The sequence below is a fragment of the Stenella coeruleoalba genome, assembly GCF_951394435.1.
Source record: "Stenella coeruleoalba genome assembly, chromosome: 17".
In the NCBI taxonomy this organism is placed as follows: domain Eukaryota; kingdom Metazoa; phylum Chordata; class Mammalia; order Artiodactyla; family Delphinidae; genus Stenella; species Stenella coeruleoalba.
Window position 1 is genome coordinate 50,221,132 of NC_137163.1, and position 21,678 is coordinate 50,242,809.

Sequence of the window (21,678 nt, forward strand, 5' to 3'; positions counted from 1 at the left end):
ACAAAATGATTCATCAAACAAAAACTCTATTAATGTAGAAGATACTACTTATCATCACAAAAAAGTATATGACTCTCAGTAAGATATGTGTAGTTAGAGTATGAAAAGAGAAGAATGAAGAAATTGCCACAGCATGGTGACCCCTAATGAAAATAAATCTGTGGACTTATATTCTTTAAAATAACAACCCTCAGGTTGTTAGAGTTTAATTCCTCAGCTGGTTTTAATTGCTTGAATGTACTCTTTCAGGACTAGGTTCAATACAGTCCTGTATTGTCCCCACCCCACCCCCACTCCCAGAAAGGGGTAGAAACAAAAGGCTGAGAAGACACCCTGGAGAAATTAACTTCTACAAGACAAAACATGAAAGCTTAACTTTCATATAACAGCTTTAATGAGGGTTTCATAGATGACAATAAAAACTGCCATTTTATTATCAGTTAGCCATACTTTTAAAAATGTTTCCATTCTAAAAACTTAGCACTTCTTGAAAACATTAAGTTTAGAAATTAAATGTGGGCTACCTCAAGTCAGTGAAATCAATGAAGGTTACATACCAAATTTATAATGGAATAAAGATATAGTAAGTGAGAAAAGGAGTTTTAGTAAATTTATTTCTGACTTGACAAGCTTCATGCAAAATATAACAAAATATATAGAAATAGTTTGATTTTAAGTTCTGCTTAAATAACTGCTTTTATAGGTTTTAAAAATATTTAAAGCAGGATCCCAACTAATTTCCATGTGTGTGATCTTATATATGAGTTCATGAATCACAGATGTTTTATAAACAGATGACTTCATATTTGTATAATTGCTTAATTCCAAAGTCACACAATTTATTAATACATTCATTCTAGATTAAAAGTAGATGGAAAAGACATTAAATTATCTAACTCAAACATTAAAAACAATTTGCTTATCACTTTTATATGAGAATTCAGTGAGTTTTTCTTCCTTATAGGCATTATATATTTACAATACTTATCAATTTTAACTTTATATATTTTTCCATGTATATTTTGAGTGAAAATATTGAAAACATTTATCTTTATTTATTTCTTCCTCTTATTTCATTGACATTTTTCTGTTTTAAAAAAATGTAAAACAGATTTCTATTTCTCTAAGGTTAAGATCAGAAAAGGATTTTAGAGACAACTTAGTCCTGGTGTAAAAAACTCAATTGCTTTAAGGGATCATGCAAATAATATATACAGTGCTGGGTATAGGAGTAATATATACAGCAGTAGGGAGTGATAGGTACTGTGATGAGCTGGAAAGTACAAATACTCTAGAAAAACATTCAAAATCAGAATCATTTATATAATTTGCTAGACAAACAAAGCATAGCTTTAAATTATATTTGATTCAAGTGCTGCCATATGTCAGTCCTACATCATATTCACTTCCTACCAAAGTCTAGACTGCCTCAGTTACATTCCATAGGTATTCATCCTTCTGTACCTGACTGCCTGTGGTGACAGCATAAATATGAGACAGCCCATTACATTCTCAATAGCTCTAATTCCTTCTTGCATAAGATTTCTGTACTCATCTTGGCATATCTCTCACTCATTTAGTTAAAACATTTTTTGAGCACATACTATGTGACATGTACTAGGTAATGAAGATATAGTAGTAAAAATAAAACACACGTATTCTTCTCCCATGGTCCTTAGATTCTATTAGGGGAGATAGTTGTAAACAGAGAAGAAATAAATGACCCTGATACATTAACATTGAGAAACACTACAAGAAATATAATAGGTGATGATGTGATAGAGGCTTGTGGGTGGTAAAGAGTGGTTGGGAAATTAGTGTGGAGGTCAAGAAAGGCCTAAATTGTGAAGGGTACACTGATGCAAGGACTTTAGTGGGGAGAAATTTCAACCACACGAAGCTATTCAGAACAGTGTGTTGTAAGTACCTGAAATAGCAGTACAAAAGCAAAAATGTTAGAATATTCAAATCAGAAAAAAATATTGTGGCTACAGCATAGTGGATAAGTGGTCAAGGAGGTCACACAGGTAAGCAGGGACCAGATTATGAGGCCCTGTAGAACATGGCAAAGACTGGATTTTTAAATTTTAAGTACAATGGAAAACATTGGAGGGTTTTCAACAGGAAAGTGCATGTTCTGATATGTATTCAAAAACATCATTATGGCCTCCGTGTGAAGAATGGACTTCAAAAGTGGAAGCAAGGAGATTAATTGGTAGGCTGTTGAAGCAGTACAAGGGGACACAATGGTAGCAGTGGAGATGGAGCAAAGAGTACAGTTTACATTTTGTATGTAATCATAACAAGTTTTTCTTATGGCTTGGATTTTACAGGTGAGAAAAGCAAATCAAAGACAACATCTAGGTTTATTGCCTAAATAACTGAGTAGATGGTGCCATTTCTGAAGATGTAGCAAAGAAAGGAAGGAATACTGGGGGAAGGGGACTAAGAGTTTGAAATGTTCGTTTTCGGTTTGAGATACCTGCTTACACACCAATTAGAGAAATCAAGCAGGTAGTAACAGTTCACAAGGAAAGGTGGGTTGGAGGCACAGATCTGAAAGTAATTTCATATAAATTGTATTGAAAGTAAGGGCCGACATGAAATCTCATACGTATAAAGATAGCTAAAGAAGTGTAGATGAAATGATGGTTCTTTAAACAGATCTGTAAATTCAGATTAAAATGTCCAGTTTCACTGTTTCACATATAGCATGGAACTCAGTCCCTCAGACTCCTACTTGCCCTTTTCTTAATATACTATAATTTGATACTTGGATACATTTTGATCTTCATAGCATTTAGCTCTAAAATGCTATGTTCCTAAATCATCTCAGCATCTTCTCACAAATATACCCAAGACTCTCTTGTCATACTTCATTCTAGGCTGAACCGTTTAGGATTTTAAGACATTTTCAAAGAAAGAAGATAAAATTTAGATCTATTTTGGTTTGTTTTATTATTATTATTACTAATAGCCAAACAGAAAAATACATTTATTTCCTATAGCTTAAGGTGTGTGTTTATGAAGTAATTCCTTTTTGTGTTTTTAAAATTATCCAACAGAGTACAGATTGATATTTTCAATTCTGTTACATTTTTAATAAGGCTTCTGAAGAAAGAGATTTTGTATGATTATTTGGGCGTGAATAAAAGTGGCCCTGGGTTTTGTGATAACAGAGGCAAGTAGTCTGACTCTAGAGTAAGAAAATGAGACAAAGTGGATGAAGAAATGACCGGATCATATGAAATCAACCTTGGAGCCACTTTCTGTTCAGTTTGAGTTCAGCATCCAGAAACATTAAAGTATGTCATTTCAGAATTTTCTATACCATTTATTTGTTCACACAGAAAGAATTTAAGAAATTGTTGTATACTATTACATGGACAACTGTTTTGTCTTATGGTTATGACTCATGATCAAATCTAAAAAGTGATGAATAAATCCCATTTCCATTCATAATTTATTTTAAAGGATTGATTTACAATGCTTTTCTCAAAGAATCAGCAATTTAAAGTCATAATTCTACTGCAGAGATTATTGATATATCAGAAGAAAAAAATATAAGCTTTATTTATAATAGCTACTATCATTTGCTGACCTTACTGCACAAAATTCCAAAATTTTTCCATTATAATATCTAAATCTTAAACCCCTCCAAGTGGTTTATTTACATAATGTTCCAGATGAATATGCTAATATACTTCTCAATGAACCTATAAGCCTATTTTTCAGGGAGAAAAATATCGGTGGGATGAGCTTTTTTGTTCATGTTGAAATATGTTCAAATATGTTAGAAATTAAAATGCAAACCTATATTTATGAATAAGCCTAGGCATTTTTATAAGACAGCTGGATATAATGTGTATATATAATAATATAACGGACTCAATAATATTATGATTGAATATAGTTAGATGATTCTAATCACATTGAAGTTTACTGGACATATATCAAAGCTGACACAGCAGGTAACCTGAGGGCCCAATCTTATGCTGAGTTTTTCAAAGATGGTGAAATGATCCCAAGTTATAGTTTTGCATTATCTACTAACAAAAAGAGGGGAAAATTTCTTTTATCATACCAGGATTATGCTCCTACTAGAGGGTACAATAAAATTCACATTCCATAAATATTTTCTTGAAATGTGATCTCAATAAATCTTATGTGTCTTGCCCATAAGTGCTCAAAAATGTGTTGGTAGGCAAATGGATCTATAAGCAAATAGAGCAAGGGATGAAGGAAAATTATATTGACACAATGAACATTAAGAATTTGAGTGAGGGCCCCAAGAGGGTAAGATGACAGGGGGATTAATGTAAGAGTGTTATGTCAAGGGAAACACTAGCAGAATTGTGGTAGAAAATTGTACTAAACTATGAATCAAAGACCATTAGTTTGAGTTTCAACTCTAACATTCAAGAAGAGCAAATGTGACTAAGACCTTACCTTTGAATAATATGATGCCCAATGCTTTATCACTGACTGAATTGCATGACCATATATACTATATCTATGTTAGGACCTCAGCATAAGTATGTTTTAATATGCAATATAAAAGATATTTGAGGGATTTTAGTGAAATAAGATTAAAATAATGTATGTATATAAATTTACTTTATAGCTACAAAGCACTACATGAAGAATAGGTATTGTTACATGAACAGGGTTATAACTACATCTTGGAGAACAAACCTGGTTTCTGAATATGTAGTAATCTTCCTTAAATCATATGTAGAGTGTGATCCCATTGTCCCTAGGATTTTAAATTATTCCTGGGTTAGCAAAATTTTAAAACTTTCTTTAAGTTATGGTTTATGCCATCTAAAAATGCCATTTATTGTAAGATACATCATAAATTAATCTATCATTGAGGGGAAAACTCTGCCCAGTATGCTTTGACATAGTATTGAGGTGTGAAATACCTATAATAGAGATGTGAAATGTGAAAAAATATGTATCTTAGAATCCGTGAAATAAGGTATTTGATGATTTCTCTGTGAGAACTTTTCTTTATGATCAACTTCAGGAACCAGTTAATATATATGACTATGGAAATCCCATTGAAATATTTACTTGAGAGAAGAGATCTGGAGATTCTGAGTGCAATCTCAACCCCATTAACCATGCTATATTCATCGCAGCGTGTTCTGTGATACAGGAATATTCAAAAATAACTTAAAAGCAGATGTTTCCATGAAAGAAAATATACTTTAGCTTTGGTAGAACTTTTCACTCCCTACTTGTCTTCTTCAGAAAGATAGGGCTGGCTACCATTATTTCAGCTCAGTGCTTCTCCCTGAAGCTTTTCCTGATCTCTCTATCAAATCTGCCCTTATCTTCTATGTGATAAGAATCTATGACAAACACCTCTACAGTGTATTTTCCTGTCTGGATAAAATCTGCTTTGTGACTTATTATTGGGATACATCCTGAAACAATCTTTTTTTCTTTTCCATGTGAATACTGAAGATGGAAGAAGTGCTAATATTCCACATGTTACTTATCTGAGGTATCTGGGAATCTATAGCAAAACATTCTTTATGAGATCCCACAGCTCTGTAGATAAAGGATTCTCCATAGACCTGAAGCAAGAGAATATACAGAAGAGACTGGATATTTTTTCTCTTTTTCTGATTTAAGCTAAATGCCTAATCCCAAGATAATGCATTGTGTGTTACTTCACAAATCTCTTCGTGAAATGCTACCTTTAGCATATGTTAAGAGATGTTTAGTGGTGTGGGGGAGAAAATGTTGTCAAACATATTTGGTATGTGTAGAAGAAAGAATAGTGACTTTTGAAATGGAACAGAACTGGTTATGAGTCATTGTCCTCCAAGAATTCTCCTCTCTCAAATGGAGACAATGGCAATTCTCTCATGAGTTTATAGTGAATAAACATTTGGTATAATGCATAGAGCATTATGCCTGCCCTAAAATAGGCAATATCACTGTGAACTCCCAATGGTTTCACCCCAGTTTTGTCAATCCTTTTGAACATTCAGACATAAAAATTTTGACTCTTAGAACATATAAGCAATAATGAGTGATCCAAAGTAGGGAGGTTCACAATTTTTTCCTTAGATGTCTAGTGGGTCTGTGAAAGTGGCCCAATGGCCACCTTGTGAAGGGATGAGAGCTCTGAGAGTTCTGACTCTTAGCAAGCTTTGCTTTTATCTGTTTATCCATCTATACACCAAGGACTCTAGTCAAGACTTGCCCTAAGGTCTACAGTCATATACCTAATTGCTTCATCAACAACTACTTTGTTGTTTAACAGGCATCTGATTTTAACACGCTTAAAATCAAACTCACAATTCCTCAAACCTCCTTAACTTACCTTTCCATGCTTCCTTATCTCACTGAATGGCAACATTATTCTTCTGGTTCTTCAGGCCCCAAATTCTTGAGTTATGCTCAACTTTGTTCTCTCACATACTGCATTCAATCCATTAGTAAGCTTTTTGGGCTTTTTCTTCAAAATAATATCCCAATCCCTTGAATCATCATCAGTTCTCCAGTACACATTCTAGCCCAAGGATTACTGAAATGACATCCTAACCAGTATCTCTTCTTCTACTTTACCTCCTTCAATCTGTTGAACTCATAGCAGCAGTGCGTTCCTTTCAAAAATAAGCCATATCTTGAAGGTCCTCTGCTCAAAATCTTCATTGGCTTCACATCTCTCTTAGAGGAAAACAAAAGGTTTTGCCATAGTTTAAGGGTCTATCTAATCACAGGTGCTGGTTCCCACTCTGACCTTGTCTCCCTTTTGCTAACTCTATTCTAGTCACTCTAGCCTCACTGTGGATGCTCAAGTGCTCCAGGCTTATGCCTGCCACAGAAACTTTTGATAACTAGTTACTTTACCTGGAATGTTATGCTCCCCAAAACTACAGAATGTTGCTTCTCACTTCTTTCTGCTCTGTGCTTAAACAACAGCTTATCAAAGACCTTGCTATCCAGTATTTTTTCCTGCTTTGTTTTCTTAATAGATCTTACCACCTCCTATGATAGTATGCACTTATTGACATTTTTTTTTTTTGCCTGTAATCTCTACATATCCTAAAATATAAGATTGATAAGAGCTGGAGCATGTCTGTTTTGTCCAAGGTTGTATCACTGGCACCTACAGTAATGCTAGAAACACAGTAGATACTCAATAAATATTTGTTAAATAAATGAATGGGTAAATGGATCAAGATTATGCTTATTTCAAATGATGTATTCTGGTGCCTAAGTAAGATTTTTAAAAATCATGAAAACCTCTGATTTCTACATAGGTTGGTGATACCCTTTTGAATTGTAACTATGCTTAGCTAGAGTTTTAAAATTAATTTTTAGCAGACTGAATAAATATAAAATAAAATATCCACTTTTAGCATATTCTAAAAAGGAAACAGAATAAATTGTATACACTGTCTTTGCATGATTTAAATCAGTTCTTTAAATCACTAACAAGTACATAGGTAGCATGCAGCAAGGATTTAATGAATGCTAGCTAGCTGTTATTGTTTGTATACATAATTGTCTTTTCTATGCATGTGTTGTTGTTGTTTATTTATCCTTTTCAGGTATTGGAGATATAGTGAAGAAATGAAAACCATGGATCCTGGCTATCCCAAACCAATCACAGTCTGGAAAGGTATCCCCGAATCTCCTCAGGGAGCCTTTGTGCACAAAGAAAATGGTATGCAACATGTGCATTATATATTTCATGAGCTTACTAAGTATTTGAATAATCTATCCTACTTGTTCACTATGCTAAATGATTAGAAAGTAACATACTAGGGCTATCTCATATTACATTTATATAAAATTTCCTTCATAGATTTATATTTAATATTATGCTCAAGATGTTTTTTTAACCTCAACCTATTTTAGTTTATAAGAAAAAAAAAGTAATTTTTAAAAATGAAGAGTGTTCATTCCTTTGAAGTAACCTCACCTATTTTCTACTAAAATTCATGTAAAGATAATAATAACAGACGTATGTGGGACAGGAGCTGGTCACAAAGAAGATATGTTATAAATGTGGGCTGAGGATTGTACAGCATGTTGAGGATTATAATTTTTCATGTGTACCTTTGGCTTATAGTGTCAGCAAACAAGAAAGATCCCAGCTCAATACAGTAAGGCTAGAGTAGATGTATGATTGATTAATAACAGAAACATATCACAGAGCTGACTTGTTCTCCATCTCAGGATTCGGGATTCAGCCAGATCCTAAGGGAAGTTAGCCAAGCAATGGGTAATCAATACTTCTGTATCTGTTGGTAAAGTTTGAACATTTCTCTCCACATTCAGGGATTAGTAAGTAGAAATAAACCATAATAATAATAATTCAAAATAAAATTTATACACAATATTCCAGAACAAAGGAAAGTGACATCAAACTGAAATACAGAGAAAAAGAAAATACTCTCTCAGATGATTTATAATAAGAATGAGAAGAAAATAATACATTATGTGGGTCCTAAATAGCATGAAAAATCTATAACATATATGCAACAAGAACAAAATAAACATCACTTGCAAGAGGAAAATTAAATGCATCTTGGAGAGGAATATTGAAAAAAAATAATGAAGAAACAGGGGAAAATGAAAATTTGACACCACCCACTGAAAACAATGGCTGATCATCAGCAAATTGCCAGAGTTTAAGAAAGCTTTACACTGAGTACAAGCTTGAAGGAACTGACACCCAGGATGATAGCAATCAGAAAAATAAAACACAAACTGTGTTTTGACCATTGTTTTGACCATTGTTATATGTAATTTATACTACATTCTGTGTAAGGATATCCCACAAGTAAAACACTGTATGCTAAGTCAAAAAGAACCTTGAAGCCCTGATTATAGCACTTACTGGAATTATAGTTTTTTGTGTATTCTATTGGTTCAGAGAATTAAAGGATCAAGTTAATATATAGCCTGTATGTGACAAAAGCAGAAATCCACAGGAGAGGACAGATTGAGATGAAACATATCTGTCTGAGATAAAAAGGAAATCAATAAGAAAATAAAGTTACAATGCAGTCAAATTGGAGGCAGTAAAACCATATCAATATATGGCAAAAAACTCCACAAACTATGAAGATGCAGAAGACAAAGAAGTGAAAAAACATGAAAGATAATCACATGGAAAGCAGAAAACTGAGATGATCCCCTAAAATTAGAGCTGTCACTAAGAATCTAAGGGGGAGAGGAGATTTCTTGAGGTTAGATTAAAGGGGGTTGTTTCAGTCCAGATAAAACCAGCTCTAGCTTACCTTTACAGAAGTTCTACCACTGCTCTAGACTGCCCTCAATAAAAGTTATCACACACTATACAAAAATATATGCAAAGAAAATTAAGCCACGACCTTACCAGTGATTAAGTATAGCAAGTTTGATAAAATTTTTTTCAATTTCTTTCCTTTATTAATATTCTAAAATGAATATAACTTTTATAATAAAAACTTTTAAAATAAGTAATAATTATTTCAAAAGATTGAAAAAGTACACATAACCTTAATTCCTTAGCATATTAACTGGTTTTTTTTTTCCCTGTTTCTATTTGTAAGTCCATTAAAATTTGAGATTTGATTCAGGTTCTCTGGAAATAAATCATAATTATATAAAGATAACAAAAAAATCTTCTGGCTGCATCTTGCCCCATGATTTTTCATATTCTTGTCCATCTGAAAATAATATTTGTTTAGTATAAATGGTTTCCTTACATTCAGAATTTAATATTTTATTTTCACATGGCAAAGATTAACTTTGTAAAATACTGGCAAAAAAACAAAGAATGTTGGAAAAACCAGTGCTTACAAATGACAAAAAAATACAGATGAAACTTCAACACATCTATGTCTTCTGTACCTTACCTGGTCCATCCCTTTCTTTGATATCCTTCAACATTGAGCTCACTTTTGATCTTTCAGGAATCCTTGAATATCCTTTTTGGTACACCATCCCTTGCCCTCAAAACCTCATATTACAACAATCCATTTATATGCCTGTTTGTTATCCCCTCTAGTGTAAACTCTCAAATGCAGGTACATAGTAACCATTCAATAAACATTAGTTGTTGAAATTAATTTTATCCCTTCCATTACTCTAGACCTTCACTCCCTGCATTGAAGGAGATCTCCTATTTGTTTGAAACCCTTGTTCTGTAGGGTAGTGATATTAATCAATCTGGAACGTCTTAGTCTAGATAGTCTACCAATAGCAAATTCTCTACTTTTAGTTCTCTATTCAAATCTCATGCTTGTGTTTTTTTACCTTGAATTCAAATTTTACACAACTTCTTCCCTTATGCTTTTTATAGAAGATCAAGTTCAATTTATTGAGTAAACACACTTATATTTATATAAATATAAATAAATTTATATACTCAAAGTAATTCCCTATAAGGATAAGTCCATGCATATGATACTTGATGGTCATAAAATCAGAGATGATAGAGCAATGAAATGTTTTCTCTAATTCTTCACCCTTCCACCAAGGTAGGAATTTCTTCCTAGGGATCTTCTCCTTATGGTAGTTTTCAAAAAAAAAAAAAGAATCCCAGAAGCTTAAAATTGAGCTATAGATTTTTGAAGGATGTTTTCATATTAAGGTGGAATATGCCTTCCTATAATACCTATTGATATTAATTCTGCCACCTTGGCCAATGAAATGTGAATATGTGGTGCAATTTACTGACTTCCCACCATCTATCAGTTGTGCTACATAAATTTGTTATCTAATTTAATTGTCCAACACAAATACCTCTTTACCTCACTTATAATTATTTATGAATGAGGAAAACAGCATCAGCTAGTTTAATTAACCTACTCATGATCATGAAAGTGGTGATATTATATGTCTACGGTTTGAAACTAGACCATTCTAGCCTCACTGAATTTCTCTAATGCACTCTCTCCAAAGAGGAAAAATTAAAACATCTTTTCCTACATTATACCATTAAGGTAATTGACAATCTGTCATGTCAGGCCAGATTTTTCATTTTGTCATATTAGATATACCTTAGGGTTTCTCAGAATATAGCTTCTAATCCATCATCATCCCAGTTTTCACCTGTAACCATCTTAATTTAACAATTTTCTTATTTTCTTCTTTATTTTTAGCCCCTGAAAATAGCTACAATAATCCAAATGATATTTAACTTATGCCATATATATATATATATATATATATATATATGAATTATTTCTTCTTGCTTTTGACAGTGTTTTAAACAATGGCATAAGTTTTTAACTTATACTAAAATTGTAGTAAATAATCACTGCATTTACCCACCTTCAAATCTCTAAGTTACTTGCTGTCAAGCCCTGCCTCCTAGGTATTCTATATTCTCTCCTTAGAAAATGCAATTTTAAGGTTAATAAAAGATTCTGCTTTAACACTGCTGCATTTTATTTTACTGATTATAGCTCCACTTTTAGCCTGTTAAAATAGTTTTACTCTTGATTCTGTTGGTGTATTAATTCTCTACCCCGACCCTCACTCTCTGTTAAAATCTACACGTGGGATTCAAACAAATATTATCACAAGACCCAGGTTATTCATTCACATTTGTTAAACATTAATTAACTTTTACTAATAAATATACAATAGTAGAAAACAGAGAACACACAGGCACTGCCATGCAGGATCTTCTATGAAGTTATAACAAGGCAGCTATGGTAGACAATTTCTCCTTACATTTTAGGACTAAGCAATAGAACAGTCACCAGTGAAAACCAGTCAAATACAAGGAAAAAAAAAAGTCATCATATAATTCATTACAGCCTAACTGACTTCTACCTCAGAATTTCTCAAAAATGATACTTCAGGTGAGTTCATCTGAAGTTTCTACTCTTAGTAAGCATAACATCTACAAGATTATAACATCAAAGTTACTCACAAAAGAAAAAAAATGAGTATATAAACATTTCTTCAACCCACTAATATTTCATAAATGGTTAAAAAATTATTGAATGAGATGAATTTTTCAGGATCAATGTTTGACAGATTTCTATTACCAAGATTTTAGGCTACTTCTTTTCAATTACTTTTATTCTCTTAACTCCTGCTGACTAGACTTCTTACCTCTAACAAGTGTATTCAGCCAACTATAATTCTACTGTATATGGAGTGTGTTAGTATAAAACTTGGCCTGCAGACATGATAAATATGAAAATGGAAACTTCTGAATTTTTATGTGATACCCAGTAGTTTCTTAGTAATTAGCTTTGACTAAACATTAAAGATGAGGACATTTCCAGCTGTTGGTTTCCAGTTTACAAATATAAGAAGTACATTCACCTGTCTGGAAGGTCTGTTTCATTCTAGATCAATGCCATTATTCAACTATAATCATCTAATGCACTTTATTTGGCAGGCCCTCGACGTTTGTTTATCCAAGCTTGTTGGGTAATTACGTTGGAGTTCATTAGCGTGATCAAATACCAACTTCCTGCATGCAGAAAAATTTGAATCTACATACACCTGTTTTCACTTGGCAAGTTGTTCTGATTGAAAAACTGCCCTTCAAAACTAAAAGCAATAGCTGATTTTCATGGCATTGAACAGAATGATTTCTAGAATGAAGTGACCTGAAGTGATGGTCTATCCTAGCTGAAAGTTTTTGAGAGATGTCAGAGTTTTTTGTTGTTATTGATTTAGGAGTGCTGTCTATCACCACCTGTGATGTTGAACCAAGGAGTATTTGTGAAAAGACAAAAATCTCTAAAGGATCTGGCCTTAGAAAAATCATTAAGATTCAGGCTCTAAAGCTAGACCAAGATTTAAATCCTTTTTTCAACATGACTAGGGCATATCATTTTATCTGAGCTTCAGTATCTTTGCCTGAAAAGTATAGGTAGCTAATTCTACCTGACAGAGTGTTTATGAGGATTAAAAGATGTCATTTACTAAGTTGTTTTTTTTTTGCGGTACGCGGGCCTTTCCCGTTGCAGAGCACAGGCTCCTGCATCGGCAGGTGGACTGTCAACCATTGCGCCACCAGGGAAGCCCCATTTACTAAGTTTTTAACACAGTGATTCTTCCATAATAAGTACTCAATAATGAAGGGGAAAAACCCTCATTTATGATTATTAACTCAAAAATAGGCATACTATTCAAAATTAGACATCTCCCAAAATATAGTTTTTAAGTAATTATAACATTAAAACATTTCTTATTTTCTTGAATTTTATCTCAAAGTCACAAAGAAACTTGACATGAAAGAGATATGGACAGAAAAAAAAACCTGGGCTTGCTCCCAGGAAAAAAAACACAAAAGTTAAGAGAATAGTTCTAAGAAAAACACATATTTATAGTTTAATTGTCACAAGTTTACAAATCTATTATCTGCATCCATAATGTTTTGGAACATAAATCATATGTGTTGCTAAGTTACTTGAGCCTTCTACATACTACCTCCTCCCCCATGAAATATATGTTAGTTGGAAGTATTAAAGATAGAATTATAGATTTATTTATACTCTATTCATCTTTTACTCTAAAAGGATTAACAATAGCTTTAGAATTTCTGTAAAATGTAGCTAGGTGATAAAAATTTAACATAAGCTAAGTAAATAAGAAAGTTAAAAAATGAGGACAAAAGAAGAGACAAAATGGGCATGACCTAGAGCTGAAAAAGGTTACTGCACAAAATACAATAAATACGTATTTATTAAAATTCTTAGCATACAAAGGAAATCACCTTTAGTTTCGTGATTTATGATTTCTTGTGATTTCTTTTCCAAATGACAAAAACAAACTTGTTCCTTAGGAGGAGTACAACTATTCCTGATGCTAAGATGATTAGAAATTTCCTTTGAGGTGTTTCATGGAGACGCCTCCTTATGATATATTGCGCAATGTCCTCAATAGCTGCATGAGGGCAAACAGGGCTTCTGTTTATAAGGCTGTTTCGGCATCTTTCAATACAGGTTGATATTCTCACACTAATGTGTAATTCTGTACCAGCAATCCTATAAGCGAGCAACAGTATGAAGTTCTCTTTGCAGTGTAGACTAAGAGTAGATGTATAAAGCATGGTCTTTCAACAACTCTGTGCAAATATTATTTCTCTCTTTCAGCTGAGCTTTCCCTAGGCATTTGAGGGCGCAGTTTCTGGAGGACAAGTGCCAGATCCATTTCAATAGACAGCTGATCTGGGAATAGTGTTTTCCTACAAAAATTGAGTGGCTTTAACATACATCTTTTAAGTATCCTATTTAATTAAATTTCTATACATATACACTTTTACAAATAAGTGGTTCCTGTGTGTGTGTGTTTTCCCCCCACCAGGCTTTACGTATTTCTACAAAGGAAAGGAGTATTGGAAATTCAACAACCAGATACTCAAGGTAGAACCTGGATATCCCAGATCCATCCTCAAGGATTTTATGGGCTGTGACGGACCAACAGACAGAGATAAAGAAGGACACAGCCCACCAGATGATGTAGACATTGTCATCAAACTGGACAACACAGCCAGCACTGTGAAAGCCATAGCTATTGTCATTCCCTGCATCTTGGCCTTATGCCTCCTTGTATTGGTTTACACTGTGTTCCAGTTCAAGAGGAAAGGAACACCCCGCCACATACTGTACTGTAAACGCTCTATGCAAGAGTGGGTGTGATGTAGGGATTTTTCCTTTCTTTCTTTTCTAGGAGTTTGTGATAACTTGAGATTCAAGACAAGAGCTGTTATGCTGTTTCCTAGCTAGGAGCAGGCTTGTGGCAGCCTGATTTGGGGCTGACCTTTCAAACCCAGAGGGTTGCTGGTCCTGCACATGAATGGAAACGCACTCATGGGGAAGCTTCCATGATGCACAGTACCTGCCGTTCTTCAGTCCTTTGTCTTTTTTTGTCATTCAGTTCTAGGCCTTTCCTCTGCACGCTCAATGCCCAGTAAATTTTCAGGATTACCTAAAGAGGAAAAAGAAGAAAAGATTCTTCTTAAAGGTTTCTAATATGTTTTTTTCTGATGTCTGAGCCCATTTCTGGGGGAAAAAAGCAAAATGGAAAACCCACAAATTTTTGCTTTACAGCAAGGAAAAAGAAAAGGTTAAACAAAATACCCACAATTGAACGTTCAGGAAAGTGTGAAGACCCAAAACAGCTTTGTCTCCAAAGAAGATAGTTCTCTGACTGCTATGGACAGTCTCCTATGCTTCGTTTTTGTCAGGTGGGAGACCTGGAATACACATGCAGGACTTTAGACTGTTGGGACAGCCATTTTCCAACAAACAAGGGGCCAAAATATCTGCAATATTGTAACAGCCTTAATACTACATCCATTTTTCATTTTATACAGCTGTTCTCAGCTATGTTCTCAATGTTTCATCACATTTATATTCACAGCTATATTCAAATGGGACATTTTAATTGTTTTGAAGTGTTTCTAAACCCCTTCCTGCCACCTTACCCCTACATCATTGTGATAATCTCCCCAAGTTGTATTAGGCCACTGCCCCAGGCCTTCCATGGGTCTGTCAGGAATATTCATTATAAGTGGAGCAAAAAGCAGTATGTCTTTAAAGTGGTTTAAAGTGACAGTTATTTTATAAGGATATGTGACACTAGTAATACATTGGTGTAACCCTTTGAGAACTATCAAATCAGCTTTCAGAGTCTTATGATCTGGTAAATTATTGAACTGGGCAATGGTAAAAACAGGCACAGGTTTAAGAAGTTCAGGTTTTTAAAACAGATATCCTATAACCCCATGTAATTTTTAGTTGATTCACATTACTACATAAATGCATTTATAACAAACAGAAATGATGTTACTTGCCAAAAATTTTCTGGCAAATAAAAAGGTATTTTATTAAATATCTTGTAAGAGTGAAATTTTATTTGAACAACTGATTATAACAGCCTGTCTTTTTTGTTGTTGTTGTTAGGCACAACACACAACACAATTTCTGTTTTAAAATCCATTGCATGAAAACTCAATTTGCCGTGGAAGACGCCGCTAGCATTGCCATCTAAAGAATGAATTAAAATGATGACTCTGAGATTGCATGAATATCCTCCAGTGTATTAGCTATCTATCGCATGTCAACCATAGTTCTCAAAGGGTTAGTGTGGCTTCTGGCATTTAGCCGTCCATTTGATAGCTGACAGAGCCAAGAGACCACCAAAGCATTTCATTGTTGAGTGTAATTTGTCCTAACAGCAGTATTGTCATTTTCAGGTGACCTGCAGAGCAGGTTTGTATCAATATTTTTTTCCTAGAGAAAAGTCAGCAACTGACAGACCTCTTAATTGATTTTTAGGCGCTGCTTCTTGCAGTGAAAGGCTATACAGCCACTGGGCTGTGAACTTATTAGAGATGGTCAGAACGAATGCACCCCATGAGTCAGACATTGGCTTTGTGTGAAAGCCAGCTTTTGAGGGGATTAGCTTTTGAAACAATGAACAGCTTGCCTTGAAGTTGATTATTGATCTGTTGACTGTCATTAACAAAAACTTAAACATTGTCTTCTGTGAAAATTTTCCTTGAAGAGTCCTGTTCTATGTCTTTGCCCTTTGACCTTTAACTTGCAAACTGGCACAAACAGAGGAAGTCTTGTGTTGCTTCTCCATTGGAGTGTTAATTGTTCTCTAAAAACCTAGTAAGCATGAGCTGTTTCCTTAGAGTGGAGAGAGGAGTGTTGATGGTGGATCTGCAGATGGACACTTTGCTCTTTACACGCACACTTTAAAAATGCCGTATAGGTAGAAGTGACTTTTAATTTTCCTTTAATATAATTTCAAGTCTAAATTCATCATTTTAGTACAAATATAGAACTATGGGGAGAAAAAAAACTCAAAATACTTGAAAGGCCAGTGTGGCTTTTATATAAAGCAGGAATTTTATACTAGTGAAAATTTCTTACTCATTTGCTAATAATACACATTTCCAGATGATTTTAATGAGTGTAGGTATACATTCTTATTTGGAAATGGTTGGTTTGGCTGCCTTGAATTTGTATTTATACTCAACATAGCATGAAAATTAGAATGCCTCTCAGTTAAACTACATGTTTATGTTTTGGTTGGGGAAAATATTTTGTAATCATGGAGGGCATGTTGCAAATCCTTGCAGATTGTTATTTCTTACAACCTGAACATAAAGTAAGGCTAAGAAAAAAGGATAGTTAAAAAAAGTAATGGCTAATGGCTTTACAGCAAAACATTATGCAATGCAGACTGTATTTTGACAAGATGTTGGAGATTATGTGTGTGAAGGCCAAGAAAGCAAGGGGAGAGGACAAGAATTAGCCCTGTAGCTTTATTTCAGTGCTTCCATTCTAGACAATGCTGGTATTATAAAGAGTCGCTTCTACTGAGCATGGAGCGAGAACTATATACATAAGCTCATTTATACAATGTTTGCCTGTGGGAGGGTTTAATCTTTTTAGGGCCTGATGCCAAGAAAAAAAAAAAAAAAAGACTGGAAATTGTATTTTGCTGAAGATTGAAATGAGTAACCATGTCATTTGGGGACATATGTAAATCATTGAGGAATTCCATCAACCTGCACCGAAAATTGATTTTTTTTTTTCCTCTAAAATGAGAAAGAAACTAAAGAAGCAATCTTTTGCCTCTTTACTCATTTGTCACAATATCCTGATTCATCAGAAGACTATAAATATATAAGGGCTAGAAAATAACGATAGCATTAAGAAGGGAAAGACTCTGTCATTATGCTTGAATTCTGGAAATGTCATAGATAAGTGTTGGGCCATATTTTCCTCAATATGAGATGAGATTTATGTGATAAGAAAAGGCATATATGGTTTCTCTGTTTATTAGAACATTTAAATTTTCAGGTTGTGAGACTACAAGAGATAAGAAATATTAAGTACAGCATAATCACAAACATTGGGATTCTATTTGCCTATTTTATGCCAGGCACTTTGTATGGTTACTACTTCTCTTCCACTTGGGGTTTGGGGAAAAAATGTCAATCCTAATGGAATAGTGAAAGGGAGAGTGACTAATTGGTCTAGCACATAAGAATAGTGATTCAAGAACAAGGTGAATAATAAATAAAACAATATAATGTACAAGTTCAGTATCAATAGAGATAAACAACATATCAAATATTTTTCAACATTCTATCACTGATAGCATGGAAAGTTCAGACCTAGGGTTTCCTAAATTGAAATGAAAACACATTCACAATGACAAAAAATAATTCACCTTCTGTTTCATTATTTCTCATTACTTTAATATAAATATAAATGTAAACAAGGTAATGTTTCTTACATAAATTAACTATATTATAATTTTAGCCAAATATTATTTTTCTATATATTATTAACTGGACTGAATGAAGTATTAAACAGCCAATCAGTCTGTGTTCTCTACAAAGCAGTTAAACCACATCAGATCTGTGGAAGAGGTTGTGAATTTAACTACTGACCTGTTTCAGAACAAAGTGTCTTCTGACATGGCATCAGAACAGGTGAATACAGATGCTCTTTACAATCGCAAAGGTAACGTGCATAAATTAGAGAACATTATATGATACTAGCAAAGACAACTTCTGTTATAAATCAGAGGGCAAGACTTTTCTGAATCAGATGTAATAAATTACTAAGTAATAATTTACAAAAAATAATTACTGAGTAATAAAGGATAGAGACTGATTTACTGAAACAAGCAAGTGTTACTTTTACTATTCAGATTGCTTGTAATCTTTTTCTATTGATATATAATTTGTGTGTTTCATATACTAGATACTTGTTTTTATTCACTTTCTGTGGGTGATTTAAAAAACACAATGTGGTGGATGAGGACATTGCCCAACTTCACTGGTATTTCCAATACATGGATGATGTGCATATATGGGATCCTAGGGAAACTAATATAATACTTTCCACTTCTACATATTATGCTGTTATCTCTAGTATGCTACAAATACACACTCACACTTTGTGGATCTTATAGTAGAATAAGCAATGTGGCCATATTGACTAAATTCAGTGTGCTACCGGAAAAGGAATGGATGTTATAATCAAATAGACTGAGTTAACACAAAATTCATTAAAATAATCCTTTTCTTTTTAAGTTTTGGAATTATTTCCAAAAACTAATAAAGGCAGTAGCTTACTGATAGTATTGAGTCTGTGAGACTGTAACATATACTGAAACAACCTCATGGCTGGTGGTGAAATCTTTTTCAGCAAACACAGCACAGAGTTGATTGAATTTTTGATTCTCTCAAGAACACGTTCCAAAATATCAGATGTTAAACAGAACATGCCATCTAAACCAAAAATGTTAAATTCAGATAAGCCATTATAAGTAGTCATGAGTACAATCTTATGATATCACAAGGTTTCATGACAATAATACTAGAAAATCTAACCATTTCATTGTATCTCATGCACCTTCCTGATTGATTTATTGTGATCACAGTTTATAACTGTCAGAACATATGTATCTATGTTACAGAGTCTATGTTGCCTAGTAGGGAACCATAGTTACATCAGAGAAGTTATATTTAAAAAATTAGAACTTCCTAAATATCAGAAAAACTTCATAATAAAGAATGCAGCAACCAGGCATAGCACCACATGATAAATATGAATTCTAAATGTTAAATTTATCATATATTATGAAAATTAAAGAAGAGGAAATATGAGTCTTTTGTAAAATATAAAACATCATATAGCACTCCTTAATACAACTGGAAAATTTACTTTAGCAAGTATAAAAATAGTAGAACAATGCAACTTCAGGCTCTTCACACTAGTGACAAGTATGTGATATATCAATGTATATAATTAGACAGTGGTCATTAGCTGTTACCCTGCATAAACACATCTGATACTCATGCATTGCCTTCTAGGCTAAAAATGTCAAAGTTAGATATTCAGTAACCTCAATTGGAAAGATCTATATAATGTTAGAATCTCCTGAGAAAAGCCATGTCCCTAGGATAGAAATTTACCTCAATAATTATGTAACACAAAACACTTGGCAGAGTAGCAAAGAAGTTGCCTTAGTGTTTTAGTCTCATCTAATTGTAACCGTTGTCTTTCATGTACTACTCAAATCATTTTTCATTTGTTTACTTTGGTGTAATTTTGAAATGATTCTGATATTTTCCAGGTCAGATTAATAACATCCAATTGCAAATATCTCTTCCAACATTTTATACATATATCTACTTTGAAATTTAAATCAATAGTATATAAAGCCTAAGAATGAGCACTGATTTGACAAATTCACAGAAATTGAGTGAAAAACATGTGATATTGCAAAATTTTTGTCAATTTCCTGGTAGGATACTGAAGTATCAGCTTTCAATTTTTAAACACAACTGTGAGCTTATAACTGGACATGTCATGCATTATTTTTTAGAACAATGCTAATTCTTTATACTAAGTAAGGGTATAAGATCATGAGTGCTGTAATGCAGCACCTCAGGCACTCATAACTAAAGCTCTTAAGGAAAATGAAGGCATAGCCAGTAACTCATGGTTAGTGCATAATAAGTATAAAAAAGTATGGGAGATAATTCTGAAGATTTATGACGATTCTATGCTTTTTCAGTTTAAAGAGCAGCATGTCTTAAAATGAGTCTTATACTAACATTGGACTGGGAATAATGTTCAAGTTTGCACTCAACGAATCCTTATGTTCAAGAGCATACTGGACAGTGTAGGACAAACGCATCATAAACTAGGATGTTTTGCTGATTCACATAACTTTGCCATGTGCTCTGCTATAGAGCTGGATTTATATGCCATTAAGAAGGAAGAAGAAAATCAATTAAATATAAATATGAAAATTGCATTATGTTAGGCCACTTAGCTTCAAAGCAAGATGTTATTAACTCTTATATAGAAAAACCAGAAGGAGAAAATGGTGAACATGAATGAAATGATTAACTTTTTGATTTACAAAGACATTTCTTGAGTATCTTGTTTTTATCCATGAACAAATATCACTCACAATATAAACATTTCTATAGCACTTGGTCTGTAGCTAGATTGGATCCCAGGAGAAATACTTTTGGACACAGGCCTTTTTATACATGCCTCATACATGATGAAGCTTCAGTGACTGCATGTTACGATGCTTTTTCCTAGGATAGGATATGGTGCTGCTTGTACTTGCCATCTTTATTTGAATGTATGTTTCTATGTTGGCCTGCCTTGCCAAGATATAGATGAATAAAGCCTGGTGTGAGCTGTCCATTTGACAAGTTACTAGAACACGTTTCATTTGCTCTTATGTAATGCCAATTTGATCTTGTTCCGACTCTATATACTGACAACCCAGTTGCAAAGGTAAAATATACTCTACTTGAATGAATGATTCAATCCTTAAATCAATGTCATAGTTTTGCTACCACTGAAATATCACAGAGGCCACATTTTTATTATCTTCTCACAGCTCTTTAGTATATACTATTGCCTGTGTAAAATTAGATTTTTAGTTCTTTTTGTCACTTCTTTTGTATCTGAAGTGGAATCCATTATTCCTTTATATATTCATGAATGCAAAATTTCACAATTCAGTTACATTTTTATTTCCAAACAAACATTATTTCCAAACAAGTATGCTCTGTGTGCCTTATTTTTCTCTTCCTTCAGTTCTGAAATTATTTGTTTGTGTTCTGTTTGTCACCCCTAAATACAGGTGGTTGGGAGGGATATATTATTTTGTGTTGTTCTGTGCAGTCTG

At 33.5% G+C, this 21,678-nt stretch overlaps 1 protein-coding gene across 1 annotated transcript in view; it reads left to right on the forward strand.

The window, feature by feature from the left end:
• MMP16 (matrix metallopeptidase 16) overlaps window positions 1-14,627 on the forward strand; it is a gene marked incomplete at its 3' end in the record, with an annotated part of 341,610 nt that extends 326,983 nt beyond the window's left edge. The window contains exons 9-10 of the mRNA XM_079902241.1: window positions 7,575-7,690; window positions 14,293-14,627. Coding sequence (XP_079758367.1) covers window positions 7,575-7,690; window positions 14,293-14,627 — 451 coding nt within the window. The remainder of the gene's footprint in view (window positions 1-7,574; window positions 7,691-14,292) is intronic.
• Between the last annotated feature and the right edge of the window lie 7,051 nt (window positions 14,628-21,678).